Source organism: Mobula birostris, chromosome 14 (assembly GCF_030028105.1).
Source record: "Mobula birostris isolate sMobBir1 chromosome 14, sMobBir1.hap1, whole genome shotgun sequence".
In the NCBI taxonomy this organism is placed as follows: Eukaryota; Metazoa; Chordata; class Chondrichthyes; order Myliobatiformes; family Myliobatidae; genus Mobula; species Mobula birostris.
The window spans coordinates 49,829,082-49,844,946 of record NC_092383.1 but is presented as its reverse complement, the minus strand read 5'-3'; the positions used below and the strand labels follow the sequence as shown (position 1 = coordinate 49,844,946).

Below are 15,865 nucleotides of genomic sequence, written 5' to 3'. Positions count from 1 at the left end.
CCAAATTGAGGAGGGGTCCCTGCAAACCCAGTCAACCACATAAGATAAAAAGGAACTTAATTGATATTTTTTGATGTCCGTAAAATCCAGACCCCCTAGACTACTGGGAAGCTGTAACTTAGACATCTTAATACAGGGTCTTATTTTGTTCCAGATGAAAGAAACAAACCAGCCATTTTTTTTTAAGGATTTGTTGGGTAAAAATGACTGGAATCATTCGTATCGGGTACAGCAGACGAGGAAGAATGTTCATTTTGAGCAAGGATATCCGGCAAAGCCAAGAAATGGGATGAGTGCTCCATCACTCAGGATCCTGTTTGATTTTGTCAAATAACTGTGTTTAAAGTTAGCTTTGAACAATTGATCAAACGTAGGTGTGATAAATATGCCTAAGTAAACAAAACCTGTCTACAACCACTTAAAGGGGAAAACACCCTGAGTGTCAGGTACCTGCTGCAGATTCCCCAGAGGCATAGCCTCTGATTTAGTAAAGTTGATTTTATAACCTGAAAAGGTGCTAAATGAATTGATGCATTGTATAAGGTGGTGCACTGATATAGCAGGGTTTGATAAGAAAATTAGAACATCATCTGCATACACTGTAATTTTATGTGACTTTAGTCCTATGTCTGGAGCAGGTATTTTGCGGTCTCACTGAATAGCCTCAGCCAATGGCTCGACCACTAGTGTAAAAAGTAGTGGTGATAAAGGGCAGCCCTGCCGGCTGCCCCTCAGAATACTAAAATTATCCGACCTAATACCATTAGTGAGAATCGCAGCCGAAGGGTCATTATAAAGAATCTTCACCGACTTAATAAAATTATTGCTCAAACCAAATCATTCTAAAGTGGAAAAAAAAGTACAGCTATTCGACACGATCAAAGGCCTTTCCTGCATCTAAGAAACAACCAAGCCGTCCACTACTTGTTGGTGACATGCCTGAATCACATTAAGTTAATCTTCTGATATTGTTAGATGATCTACGGCGTTTTACAAAACCCGTTTGATCCTCTTTTATGATAAAAGTTAACAGTTTCTGATCGCGACGCTAAGGTTTTAGATAAGATTTTGAAGTCAACATTTAACAATGAAATAAGTGTGTAGGAGGCACAATCTTCAGGGCTCTTTCCTTTCTTAAGAATTAGGGAGATATTGGCTTCTCTCAATGATGGTGGGAGGAGACCACAATTAAATGCATGATTGAACATGTTTAGCATAGGCTCTGATAATAACCCGGTGAACTCTTTATAGAATTCATAGGGTCTTCCCACTTTGGAGCTGTCTCACAGCTTCCTGTATCTCATGTATAGATAATGGAGCATTGAAGAGGGACTCTTGTTCAAAAGAAATGCCTGTGAGATCTAAATTCCTGAAAAAGGACTCCATCATTGCATTGCTCAGATTGATACAATTTAGAATAAAAATTCTTAAACACAAAATTAATCATTTTAGAATTACTAGTGAGGGCTCCTGTCCCATCCCTAATTGAAGCAATAGTCTGAGAGGCATTTTTCTTTCTAGCTAAATAAGCCAAATACCTACCTGGTTTTTCACCATGTTCAAACAATCATTGTTTAGCAAATGTCAATTTTCTTTTGGCTGCTTGTGTAAGTGAGGAGTTTAATGTACAGCATAGGGCTGTGATATTCTGTAACTTGGCTGCAGAAGGCTTATTAATATAATCCTTTTCAGTTGCTGCAAGCCTTGCTTCTACTAGGCGCTGCTGTTCCGCAACTTGTCGCTTCTTACTAGCAGAGTAGGAGATAATTAACTCACTTGCATAGGCCTTAGCGGTTTCCCAGAGCATCGATGGACTACTAGCTGATTTGGAATTAATAGATAGGAAAGTTTTGAATTTGGAAGTAAACTAGTCTATAAATTTATTATCTTTTAGAATAAAAGGATTCAGCCTCTAATATACTGCTGCATGGTCAAAAATAGTAATATTTCCAATTGTGCAGGATACAACTAAAACTAGGAGCGTTTGGGGGGTTAGAAAAAAGTCTATTCTGGTGTAACACTTGTGTGGATTTGAAAAAAATGTGAAGTCTTTGTCTGAGGGACGTAACAACCTCCAAACATCCACAAGTCCTAGTTCTCCACATAACCCCATGATTTTTTTGGATTGTGAGGAGAGCAATGGGGGACCACTAGGCACTCTGTCCATCAATGAGTCCATGAGACAATTAAAATCCCCACCTACAATAATGTTTTGTATTGAAAAGCTTGTAAGTTTGGAAAAAGCATGTATTAGGAATTTGAGAGGATGAGCTGGAGGGCAGAAAACATTGAGAATACCATATTCCTCTCCATATATTGAAGCCTTAACAATCACAAATCTCCTATACTTATCCTTAATGCAGTCTAGTAACTTAAAAGGCAGGTTCTTCCTAATTAAAATGGCCACCCCCCTACTCCTGGTATTAAAAGATGAAAAATAGACTTGATCAAATACACTCTGTTGCAGTTTTAGATGTTCTATATCATTTAAATGTGTCTCCTGCAATAAGGCTATGTCCACCCTTTCCTTTTTCAGGTTTAGTAGGATTTTCTTTCTCTTGATTGGTGAATGACTCCCCTTAATGTTCCAAGTGCACAATTTTAATATATTACTGGCCATAACCCTTTATAACAATCACTTGACTCTGGAGGAGAAGAAACCTAACTTAAGATCAGCTGAGCAGCAATAAGTGAATTAAAAAAACACACAAAAAAAACAAAGCGCCAACAGTGCTGAACAAGAGGACTTACCCCACACTTAAAGGGGATATCTCAACCTTCTAGCACCCCATATTCTGCCCCACTGCCAATATGGTATTTAACGTAGTCAAAAATGAAAACAGGACATAATTTATCAATCCACCGATTTGTTACCGTCATGTTTAAGCTCCTTCAGGCTGGAGCAGCACCGCTAACTTAAACAAATAATGAAACTGTATTAATCAAAACAAATACGTTACCCATCCTATAAAATATCTTGCCGTTGAGTAATGAAAAGGTAAAATAAAGCGACCATCATGTCCATAACCAGGGCTGCACAATATATACATTCTTTAGCCCAACGTGTCTACAAAAGTTTTAGCTTTGTTAGGTGAATCAAATATCTTGGTGATCCCGTTGTAGGTGATTTTCAGCACCGCTGGGTACAGCATAAAGTACTGGATTCCAGATTCTCTCAGCCGCTTCTTTACCTGGTCGAATTCCTTGCGCTTCCGAATAATGGCTGCCAAAAAATCCTGGAAAAACATAAGCCTAGATCCCTCATATATTAAAGCCTGGGCATCAGTCCCGTGGCACCTCGAAGCTTCCATCACTATTTGCTTATCACCAAAATTAGGGAACCTCATGAGGACAGGTCGAGGGCGTTGTCTAGGCCCGGTTTTTGAGCCGTGTACGATGAGCTGTTTCCACTTTAATGCATCCAGCCTTGGTTTCCAAATCAAAGAAATTCGGCAGCCAGCCCTCAAACAACTTCGCTGGCTGGCTGCCTTCTGTACCTTCAGGTAGACGATGATTCGTATGTTCTTCCTCCTACCTCTATTCTCAAGATCATTGATATGGTCAGACAGGCTTTGAACTTGCTTTTCTAGCACCTGGATGTGGATTTGGGCTTGATCAGCTACAGTCTCAACCATGGAGGTTCGGCCCTCGGCCTCATTCGTTCTTGTATTGATCAAGATTTTTAAGCTCCAATGTGTGGTTCTGGAGGGTTAGAGAGAGTGGACCCAGCTTCTCATCCATCATTTTGGATATGTTCTCCGTAACTTCCTGAGTTACTTGACGAAAAGCAGGGTCCAGTGTGTTAGCATAGCGAGCAGCAGCTAGCTCCTCAGCCCCAGGCGAGCGCTCTGTGCAGTCCATCTTGGCCGCCTTTTTAGTATTTTTTGATGGCATGGTGTTGAAGCAGCTTAAAAAAATACTCATCAATGTTCATGTTATTAAATCCGACAGTTGGGCATTTAAAAGAAGAAGTTGAAACGGATAGGTTTATATGTGAAATTATCAGTGTTGCGGTGCTGAGCTCAGCAAAGCAGACCTTTCACTGCACCGCCATCTTGAAAGAGGGCACAGTTTTAAGGTGCTTGGAAGTAGGTACAGAGGAGATGTCAGGGGTAAGTTTTTAATGCGGAGAGTGGTGAGTGGGCTGCCGGCGACGGTGGTGGAGGCGCATCCGATAGGGTCTTTTAAGAGACTCCTGGACCGGTACATGGAGTTCAGAAAAATAGAAGGCTATAGGTAACCCTAGGTAATTTCTAAGGTAAGGACATGTTTGGCACAGCTTTGTGGGCCAAAGGGCCTATATTGTGCTGTAGGTTATCTATGTTTCTAACCCTGTGGGGAGGCAATATGATTAAATTTACCCTGAATTTTGAGGAGGAGAAGCTAAAGTCAGATGTACCAGTATTACAGTGGAGTAAAGGAAATTACAGAGGTTTGAGAGAGGAGTTGGCCAGAGTTAACTGGAAAAGAACACTGACAGGGATGATAGCAGCGAGCAATGGCTGGAATTTCTGGAAGCAACTCGGAAGGCACAGGATATATACATCCCAAACAGGAAGAAGTATTCTAAAGGCAAGATGACATTGGCTAACAAGGGAAGTCAAAGCCAACATAAAAACTAAAGAGAGAGCATATAATAGAACAAAAATTAGTAAGAAGTTAGAAGACTGGGAAGCTTTCAACTACCAAGAGAAAGCAACCAAAAAATTCATTGAGAAGGTAAAAATGGATTACGAACGTAAGCTAGCCAGTAATATTAAAGAGGATATACATGAGGTGTAAAAGAGGCGAGAGTGGATATCGGACTGCTGGAGAAGTAGTAATGGGGGACAATGAAATGGTGGACAAAGTACGGTGGAAGGTCCAGGTGCCAGGGCTCATGATGTGTGTGAGGTTACCATTACTGGAGAAAAGGTTCTTGGGAAACTGAAAAGTCTAAAAGTAGACAAGTCAGCTTGACCAGATGATGTTCACCGGGTCTGAAAGAGGTGGCTGAAGAGATCACTAATGACCTTTCAAGAATCACTAGATTCTGGAATGGTTCCAGACGACTGGAAAATTGCAAATGTCACTTCACTCTTCAGGAAGGGAGAGAGGCAGAAGAAAGGAAACTATCGGCCGGTTAGTCTGACCTCAGTGAATGGGAAGATGTTGGAGTTGATTATTAAGGATGAGGTCTCAGGGTACTTGGAGACACGTGATTAAAAAAAGGCTGTAGTCAGCATTGTTTCCTTAAGGGAAAATCTTGCCTGACAAATCTGTTGGAATTCATTGTAGAAGTAACAAGCAAAATAGGCAAATAAGAATCAGTTGATTTTGTGTACTTGTATTTTCCAAAGGCCTTTGACAAGGTGCCACACATGAGCCTACTTAACAAGCTATGAGCCCATGGTATTACAGGAAAGATTCTAGTATGGATAAAGCAATGGTTGATTGGCAGGAGGCAATGAATGGGAATAAAGGGAGCCTTTTCTCGTTCACTGCTGGTCACTAGTATTGTTCCACAAGGGTCTGTGTTGGGACTGATTCTCTTTACATTATATGTCAATGATTTGAATGATGGAGTTGGTGGCTTTGTTGCAAAGTTTGCAGACAGTATGAAGATAGGTGGAGAGGAAGGTAGTTTTCAGGATGTAGAGAGGGAAGGACTTGGACAGATTAGGAGAATGGACAAAGAAATGGCAGATGGAATACAGTAACGGGAAGTGTATGGTCATGCACTTTGGTACAAGAAATGAAAGAGTTAACTATTTTCTAAATGGATTGGAAATACAAAATGCTGAGGTGCAAAGGGAATTGGGAGTCCTTGTGCAGGTGTGGTAAACCATGTATATATGTTGTAACTCGGTTACCTGTCTGGACACACCCTGCTGTCTGCCCCTGTGGCTCCTCCCACAAAGTCCTGTATAAAGGTGTTCGTCTTGCCCCTCCCCCTCAGTCCGGGGGCAGACACTCACTGTGGAGGTCGTATTGTACAGCGAATAAAAGCCTTTCAGTATTTTACCAAACCTCAGTCTTTTGGAGTAATTGAATGTGCTTCAGCAGGATTCCCTAAAGGTTAATTTGCATGTTGAGTCTGTGGTGAGGAAGGCAAATGCAATGCTAGCGTTCATTTCAAGAGGACTAGAAATGGTGTAAAAGCAGGGTATAATATTCAGACTTTATAAGGCACTGTTGAGGCCTCACTTGGAGTATTGTGAGCAGTTTTGGGCCCCTTAGAAAAGATGTACTGAAACTGGAAAGGATTACAAGGAGGTTCATGAACATGATTCCAGAATTGAGCGGCTTGTCATATGAAGAGCATTTGATGGCTCTGGGCCTGTGTTCACTAGAATTCAGAAGAATGAGGGGTGACCTCATTGAAACCTATCGAATGGTGAAAGGCCCTAATAAAATGGATGCAGAGAGGATATTTCCTATGATGGGAGAGTCTAAGACCAGAGGACACAGTTTCAGAATGGAGAGATGTCCTTTTAGAACAGAGATGAGGAGAAATTTCTTTAGCCAGAGAGTAGTTTATCTGTGGAGGCCAAGTCTTTTATGTATATATAAGGCAGAGGTTGATAGATTCTTGATTCAGGGCATGATGGGATACAGGGAGAAGGCAGGAGACAGGCTGAGAGGAAAATTGGATCAGCCATGATGAAATGGCAGAGCAGACTTGGGCCAAATGGCCTTAATTCTGCTCCTATATCTTATGGTGTTATGCTACTCTTTGTGATGTCTGCATTCCTCGAATCAGCACAACTACACATTTATATTTCTGTGTATTAATTGTAAGGTTTCTCTAGGTCCAAGAGAGGTGGTTCACAGCTATCCAATGCATCCAGCTTATTATCCCTCACCAGGAATGCAGACTCCATATCCAACTGCTCCAGCCTATGGTGCTGCAGGTAAGTTCTCCTTGGGCTATGCGTAAAACTATAAACAAGGAAAGACTGGCCGTTTTTTCTAATGTCAAGGCTGGGCAAAGTTATGTTGTTAGTAAAGGGGATCAAGGATTAACTTAATTTGTCATAGGTACCTATACAGTGGCTTCCAATTAACTGGGACCAGTACATTTTGGCCCACTTATAAGGGCTGTGCCAATAATCTGGTTTCATGGAAATAGTTAAAAGGGTATTAAAAACAGTCAAAAACTACTGTTTAACTGAGTCATAGTTTATATATTTAAATGAAATACAGAACAAATTAGAACACTGCCAATACCAATACAGTACTATAAAACTGTGTATTAGTTCCTAATTATTATCGACAAAGAAATTCAGTATGTCACAGCGTTCTTTTGATTGACTGTAAATGAACAAAATCAGCGCAGATAACTAGTGTAGATAATGCGCTGCCTTTATACATTGTTATCGACGATTGCATCCTCAATCTTCATTTTCATTGTAACTTCCAACATGATTGTTGATATCGTCAAATTTTTCTTAGTGCATTGTCACCACTCCAGCTACTCTGCTTTAATTTTGATCTCCAGCATTGTCAGTGAAAAGTTTTCATCCTGTTCTTGTGACCACATCATGTGGGTTTCCGCCAGGTGCTCCAGTTTCCTCCTGTTTTCCAAAGGCTTGTGGGGTGTAGGGTTAGTTGCCCACTATAAATTGCCTCTAGTGTTGGTAAGTGGTAGAGTCCAGAGGGTGGTGTGGTTGATGGGGTGAGCAGTGTAAATGGTGTTACATGGTCGGTGAGCCAAAAGGGCTTGTTTCCATATGGCATTGCTTTTAGCAGTACCGGAATAGGTGCATACTGTTTCTGTTCCCTCTGCTTTACCACAGCCACTTCCTTCGGTCAGTACCAAAGTTCAAAGTAAATTGATATAAAAGAAGATGTGCTAGCATTGGAGAAGATCCAGAGGAGGTTCATGAGAATGATTCCAGGAATGAAAGGGTTAACATGTCAGGAGCATTTGATGGCTCTGGGCCTGGACTCACTGGAATTTAGAAGAATAAGGGGAGATCTCATTGAAACCTGTCGAATATTGAAAGGCCTAGATAGAGTGGATGTGGAGAGAATGTTTCCTCTAGAGGTCTCAGCCACAGAATAAAGAGGAATTCCTTTAATCAAAGGGTGGTGCTCTTTAGAATTCATACTACGGACTGCCGTGGAGGCCAAGTCATTTAGACCATAAAACATAAGAGCAGAATTAGACCATTTGGTCCATTGAGTCTGCTCCACCATTCAACCATGGCTGATCCTTTTTCCCCTCCTCAACCCCAGTTCACAGCCTTCTCCCCATAACCTTTGATGCCGTGTCCAATCAAGAACCCATCAGTCTGTGCCTCAAATGCACCCGATGACCTGGCCTCCACAGCTCCGTGTGGTAACAAATTCCACAAATTCACTACCCTCTGGTTAATGAAATTTCCCTGCATCTGTCTTTAAAATGGATGCCTCTCTATCCTGAGGCTGTGCCCTCTTGTCCTAGACAAACATCATGAGAAACATCCTTTCCACATTTACTCTGTCGAGGCTTTTCAACATTTGAAAGAATTCAATGAGATCCCCCCTCATCCTTCTAAATTCCAACGAGTACAGATCCAGAGCCATCAAATGTTCCTCATATGATAACCCTTTCATTTCCAGAATCTTTGTGAACCTCTTCTGAACCCTTTCCAATGACAGCACATCTTTTCTTAAATGAGGAGCCCAAAACTGTTCACACTACTTAAGGTGAGGCCTCACCAGTGCCTTATAAAGCGTCAGCATCATATATTATATTCAAGACCTCTTGAAATTAATGCTAACATTGCATTTGCCTTCCTCACTACTGACTCTACCGGCAAGTTAACCTTTAGGGTGTTCTGCACAAGGACTCCCAAGTCCCTTTGCATCTCAGATTTTTGGAGTTTCTCCCCATTTAGAAAATAGTCTGCACATTTATTTCTACTACCAAGGTGCATGACCATGCATTTTCCAACATTATATTTCACTTGCCACTTTCTTGCCCATTCTCCTAATCTGTCCAAGTCCTTCTGCAACCTACCTGTTTCTTCAACACTACCTGCCCCTCCACCAATCTTCATACCGTATGCAAACTTGGCAACAAAGCCGTCTATTCCGTCATCCAAATTATTGATATACAGCATAAAAGGAAGCAGTCCCAACACCAGCCCCTGTGGAACACCACCAGTCACTGGCGGCCAAACAGACAAGGATCCTCTTATTACCACTCACTGCCTCCTAACAGCCAGCCAATGCTCTAACCATGTGAGTAACATTCCTGTCATATCATGTGCTCTTAACTTGTAGCACCTTATCAAAAGCCTTCTGAAAATCCAAATATACAACATCCACTGCATCCCCTTTATCTATCCTACTTGCAATCTCCTCAAAGAATTCCAACAGGTTCGTCAGGCAAGATTTTCCCGTAAGGAAACCATGCTGACTTTGCCCTATTTTGTACTGTGTCACCAAGTACTCCATCACCTCATCCTTAACAATTGACTCCAACATCTTCCCAACCACTGAGATCAGGCTAACTGGTCTATAATTTACTTTCTGCTGCCTTCCTCCTTTCTTATGAGTGGAGAGACAGTTGCAATTTTCCAATCATCTGGCACATCCCAGAGTCCAATGATTTTTGAAAGATCATTGCTAATGCCTCCACAGTCTCTACCACACCTCTTTCAGAAGCCTAGGGTGCAGTTCATCTCGTCTGGGTGACTTGTATACCATTAGCTCTTTCAGCTTTTTGAGCATGTTTTCCCTTGTAATAGCAACTGCACTTACTTCTCTTCCCTCACACCCTTCAACATCTGACACACCAGTAGTGTCTTCCACAGTGAAGACTGATGCAAAATACTCATTTAGTTCATCTGACATCTCCTTGTCCCCCATTTTTATTTCTCTGGCCTTATTTGCTAGTGGTGCTATATCCACTCTCCCTTTTAATTTTTACATATTTGAAAAAGCTTTTACTATCCACTTTAATATTGTTTGCTAGCTTGTTTTCATATTTTATCTTTTCCCTTCTAATGATTCTTTTAGGTGCTCTCTCGAGGTTTTTAAAAGCTTCCCAATCCTCTGACTTCCCGCTGATTTGTGCTTTGTTGTGTGCCCTCTCTTTTGCTTTTACATTGGCTTTGACTTCCCTTGTCAGCCACAATTGTACTATTTTGCCATTTGAGTATTTCTTTGTTTTTAGAATACATCTGTCCTGCACCTTCCTCATTTTCCCAGAAACTCACTCCATTGCTGCTCTGCTGCCATCCCTGCTAACAGCTCCTTTCAATTTATTTAGCCAACTCCTCTCTCATACCACTGTAATTTCCTGCTGAAATACTGCTATGTCAGACTTTACTTTCTTCCTATCAAATTTCAAGTTGAACTCAATCATATTGTGATCACTGGCTTCTAAGGGCTCTTTTACCTTAAGTTCCCTAATCACCTCCAGTTCATTGCATGACACCCAGTCCAGTACAGCTGATCCCATAGTAGGCTCAATGACAAACTGCTCTTAAAAAGCCATCTCATAGGCATTCAACAAACTCACTCTCAAGATCCAGTACCAACCTGATTTTCCCAATCAACCTGCATGTTAAAATCTCCCACGACTATCATAACACTGACATCTTGACACACCTTTTCTACTTCCCATTGCAATCTGTGGTCCACATCCCAGCTACTGTTGGGAGGCCTGTATATAACTGCCATCAGGTTCCTTTTACCCTTGCAGTTTCTTGACTCAACCCACAAGGATTCAACAATCACATCTTTCTCCTGATTTGTAGCCATGTTTTACCAGCAGAGCCATACCACCCCCTCTGCCTACCTTCCTATCCCTCTGATACAATGTGTAACCTTGGACATTCAGCTCCCAACTACAACCATCCTTCAGCCATAATTCAAGGCAGAGGTTGATACATTCTTGATCATTCAGGGCGTCAAAGATTATGAGGAGAAGGCATGAGAATGGAGTTGACAGGATAATAAATCAGCCATAATGGAATGGTGGTACAGCCTCGATGAGCCAAGTGGCCTAATTCTACTCCTATGTCTTATGATCTTATTATCAAAGTATGTATATATCACTAAATACGACCCTGAGATTCATTTTCTTGCAAGCATTCACAGTAGAACAAAGAAGTACAATAGAATGAATGAAAAACTACATACAAAGACTGACAAATTGTGCAAATACAAAAAGAAACAAGTAATAGAAATGAATAAGTACCTACATAAATATTTAATACTAACAACATGTGTGCTAGAGTCCTTGAAAGTGTGGAATCAGTTCAGTGTTGAGGTGAGTGAAGTTATCCAAGCTTCTTTCAGCAACTTGATGGGTTGAAGGTAATAACTGTTCCTGAACTTGCTGGCATGGGACCTGAAGCTCTTCTATCTCCTTCCCCATGGCAGCAATGGGAATAGAGCATGGCCTGGATGGTGGGAGCCCTTGGTGATGAGTGCTGCTTTCTGCCCAGCTCTCTCTGTGAGGATAGGGAAGAGGATGACAGCCATTATCTCCTGTTCTGCAAGTAAAATTCTGCTCATTGCTCACAGTCAGAATCAGGTTTAATATCACTGGCATATATCATGATTTTTTTTTTCTTTTCCCTCTCCCATTCTGGCCTCTTACCATTTCTCCTCACCTGCCTATCACCTCCCCCGCTGCCCCTCTTTCTTCACTTTTTCCCATGGCCCACTGTCCTCTCTGATCAGATTCCTTCTTCTCCAGCACTTTACTTTTCCCATCTGCCTGGCTTCACCTATCACCTTCTGTTTTGTCCTCCTTCCCCTATCCCCACCTTTTTATTCTGGCACCTTCCCCCTTCCTTTCCAGTTTAGAAGAAGAGTCTCAGCCCAAAATATCGACTGTAAATTCCTTTCCATAGGTGCTGCCTGACCTGCTGAGTTCCTCCAGTATTTTGTGTGTGTCATGAAATGTGTTGCGGCATCAGGACGGTGTAATACATAAAGATAAATTACAGTAAGAAATATATAATTAAACAGTGCAAAAAATAGTGAGGTAGTATTCATGGGTGTATTATCAGCTCATAAATCTGATGGTGGCAAAGAAACTGTTCCTAAAACACTAAGTGTGTGTCTTCAGTCTCCTGTTCAGTACTTCCTGCATGATGGGGAGCACATGTCCTGGGTGACAGGGTCCTTTTTGAGTCATCTCCACTTGAAGATGTTCTGCAGTGTGTTCCAAATCATTTTCATTTATGAATTAGTCAAACAACATCTAGGGCACAGAGAGTGATGGAACCTAATCTATAAATCATCAGACTCTCCCACGACCATCTCCCAAAACATAAGGTTAAAATGGCTATATTGTAACAGGTTGATAAGTTCTTGATTAGTAAAGGCATCAAAGATTATGGGAAGAATGTAAGAGAATGGTGTTTGAGAGGGAAAATAAATTAGCTATTATTGAATGGCAGACCAGACTTAAAGTGCTAAAAGCCTAAATCTGTTCCTATATGTTATGATCTTATTTATATTGAAATGTGCTTGTTTTTCTCCTAGGCTCAGCCAGCGGTTTTCAAAGCTACCCACTGAACCTTGCTTACCCACCCAATATACCTCCTGGATCGTATCCTCCATACCAGACAGCCCCAGCTTACAGTGCTACAAGTAAGGCCTATTTAGTATTACAAACACAGAAAACTGCTAGCAGGACTGTGAATAAGAAGGAACACAAATGGGGTTAGCAAGTTACTGGACTAGTATCCAAAGTCTGGGACATCACAGTAGCGTAGTGAAGCTATTACAGCTTGGGGCATCCCATTCACAGTTCATTTCTGGTGCCCTCTGTAAGGAGATTATACTTTCTTCCCGTGGCTGCGTGGATTTCCTCTGGATGCTCCGGTTTCCTGCCACAATCCAAAGATTATTTTAGAATATGAAGGCACGCAGTACTCTTTTATTGTCATTTAGTAATGCATGCATTACTAAAGGGAGAGAGTACATTCAGACTGGAGGATTGTGACTAGTGGTGTCCCACAAGGATCTGTTCTGGGACCTCTACTTTTCGTGATTTTTATTAACGACCTGGATATGGGGGTAGAAGGGTGGGTTGGCAAGTTTGCAGACGACACAAAGGTTGGTGGTGTTGTAGATAGTGTAGAGGATTGTCAAAGATTGCAGAGAGACATTGATAGGATGCAGAAGTGGGCTGAGAAGTGCAGATGGAGTTCAACCCGGAGAAGTGTGAGGTGGTACACTTTGGAAGGACAAACTCCAAGGCAGAGTACAAAGTAAATGGCAGGATACTTGGTAGTGTGGAGGAGCAGAGGGATCTGGGGGTACATGTCCACAGATCCCTGAAAGTTGCCTCACAGGTGGATAGGGTAGTTAAGAAAGCTTATGGGGTGTTAGCTTTCATAAGTCGAGGGATAGAGTTTAAGAGTTGCGATGTAATGATGCAGCTCTATAAAGCTCTGGTTAGGCCACACTTGGAGTACTGTGTCCAGTTCTGGTCACCTCACTATAGGAAGGATGTGGAAGCATTGGAAAGGGTACAGAGGAGATTTACCAGGAAGCTGCCTGGTTTAGAGAGTATGGATTATGATCATAGATTAAGGGAGCTAGGGCTTGACTCTCTGGAGAGAAAGAGGATGAGAGGAGACATGATAGAGGTGTACAAAATAATAAGAGGAATAGATAGAGTGGATAGCCAGCGCCTCTTCCCCAGGGCACCACTGCTCAATACAAGAGGACATGGCTTTAAGGTAAGGGGTGGGAAGTTCAAGGGGGATATTAGAGGAGGGTTTTTTACTCAGAGAGTGGTTGGTGCGTGGAATGCAGTGCGTGAGTCAGTGATGGAGGCAGATAGACTAGTGAAGTTTAAGAGACTACTAGACAGGTATATGGAGGAATTTAAGGTGGGGGCTTATATGGGAGGCAGGGTTTGAGTGTCGGCACAACATTGTGGGCCGAAGGGCCTGTACTGTGCTGAACTGTTCTATGTTCTATGTTCATTAAGAAATGATACAATATTTCCTCCGGTGTGATATCACAAAACACAGGACAGACCAAGACTGAAAAAAACTAACAAAACCACATAATTATAACATACAGTTACAGCAGTGCAACAATACCATAACTTGATGAAGAAGTCCATGAGCACAGTAAAAAGTTCAAAGTCACTCAAATGTCCCACATCTCACACAGACAGGAGAAGGAAGAAAAACTCTCCCTGCCATACCCGACCACGGTCCGACTCTGAGTCATCTGACAACTTCGAGCTCTGATCAGCTCTCCAACACCGAGTACCGAGGGATTTGACCTCCATCTCAGTCACCAACAACAGGCAAAGCCGGGGATTTTGGGGCCTTCCCTCCGAAAGATTCCCGATCCAGCAGTAACACAACAGCGAACTGGCGTTTCAGAAATTTTTCTGGATGTTCCCCTGTTCTTTCACATCCATCACCATCAAATCAGAATTGTCCACGACCCCTATTTAACAGATATGATATCATTTTTCACCAGAGGGCTGTGCACGCGCGGCACGCTGCTCTCTCTCCTCCCGCCTCTTCTACTGATAAGTAGGTTAATTGGTCGTAACTTGTCCTGTGATCAGGCTAGGGTTAAATCAGTGGGTTGCAGGACAGCACGGCTTGTTGGGGCAGAAGGGCCTATTCCACACTGTATCTGCAGGTCAGTGTGAGATGTTGTTGTGTTGTCCGAGACCAGTCTAAAATCCCTGATTTTTTTTTCCCGCAGCTGCTCCGCCACAGTCCTAATTACAGCCAATAGGAAGAGGGACTTCTGCGCTTTTTCTGATGCGGTTTCCATTCGTTCCATGTGAGCAATTAGCTGGCAACAGGCCTGTTCACGGACTCGTTTTCCATGGACTCCTTTGCTTGCAGTGGATTTCTAGATTGACTGCAGTAACTTCCTGGATTAACTGCCCCAGTTCCTTGATTTATCACTGCCAATTCACTCACCGGGAGTCCTTAATTGTCTGCTAAAATCCCTGGTGTATGGACGTTATTCAGATTATGTCCTTCATTATTCTGCATTACAATAAGCTCAAATTTTACTTGTGTGTCTTTACATAAATTATTAATTCATACTTCTTTCAGCAGTGTCATTTATTTTAAAGTGTTGTCAAGAACTCAAGAACATTACACATCAACATGCACTCTGGGGAGATGGGGCTTGTCACCCATGGTTGGCAGCTCATCTAGGAGAAGGAATACTGATCTCAAACCTCCACTGCCTTGTGGGTATACCCACTCACGGGGAAGGCTTCAGGAGTAAACCTAGAGGAGGAATCCAGAGCTGGCGTCCCTAAGGCAGTCCTACATTGACTTCAACACTCACTGATAACTCCTGTGACACTGCTAATGCCAAACTGTATCGGTCTCTGCAGTTCCTTTGGATATTTCAGCTGCATGGGGGACAAGGGGCCTGCTGCATGGACAACAGCTTGCTCTCTGTATTGTAGTAGCCTGGCTTGCATCTCAGGATGATCCATGATCAACCCGGACCAACATGCATTCCAGAAACATCACATCACGGAAGACTAAAACTAACCAAGAAACAAGCATCATCAAAATATGAAGAATATATTTGGTGAGAAACTTTTTTAGATTGCTTGCATTTTAAGTCATAGGACACTATTGCACAGAAACAGGCCCTTCAGCCCATCTAGTCCATGCTAAAGTATCATTTTTCTGAGTCCCATCTGGAACATGCCTCTCCCATCCATGAACATATCCAAAATTCTCTAAAGTTTTGAATTCAAACGCACATCTACCACTTGCATTGGAGGCTCGTCCCACACTCTTACTGCCACCTCAATGAAGATGTTCCCCTAAAACATTTCACCTTTCACCCTTAACCCATGACCTCTAGTTGTAGTCTCACCTAATCTCAATGGAAAAAGACTGCTTGCATTTACCCTGTGTTT

At 42.2% G+C, this 15,865-nt stretch overlaps 1 protein-coding gene across 1 annotated transcript in view; it reads left to right on the top strand.

Moving 5' to 3' along the window:
* The window catches only part of LOC140209389 (uncharacterized), a 142,869-nt gene extending 127,850 nt beyond the window's left edge, over nt 1–15,019 (top strand). Inside the window, exons 6-8 of the mRNA XM_072277640.1 lie at nt 6,792–6,893; nt 12,475–12,582; nt 14,674–15,019. Of these exons, the coding sequence (XP_072133741.1) occupies nt 6,792–6,893; nt 12,475–12,582; nt 14,674–14,758 (295 nt within the window). The 3' untranslated portion in view covers nt 14,759–15,019. The remainder of the gene's footprint in view (nt 1–6,791; nt 6,894–12,474; nt 12,583–14,673) is intronic.
* Nucleotides 15,020–15,865: the final 846 nt, after the last annotated feature.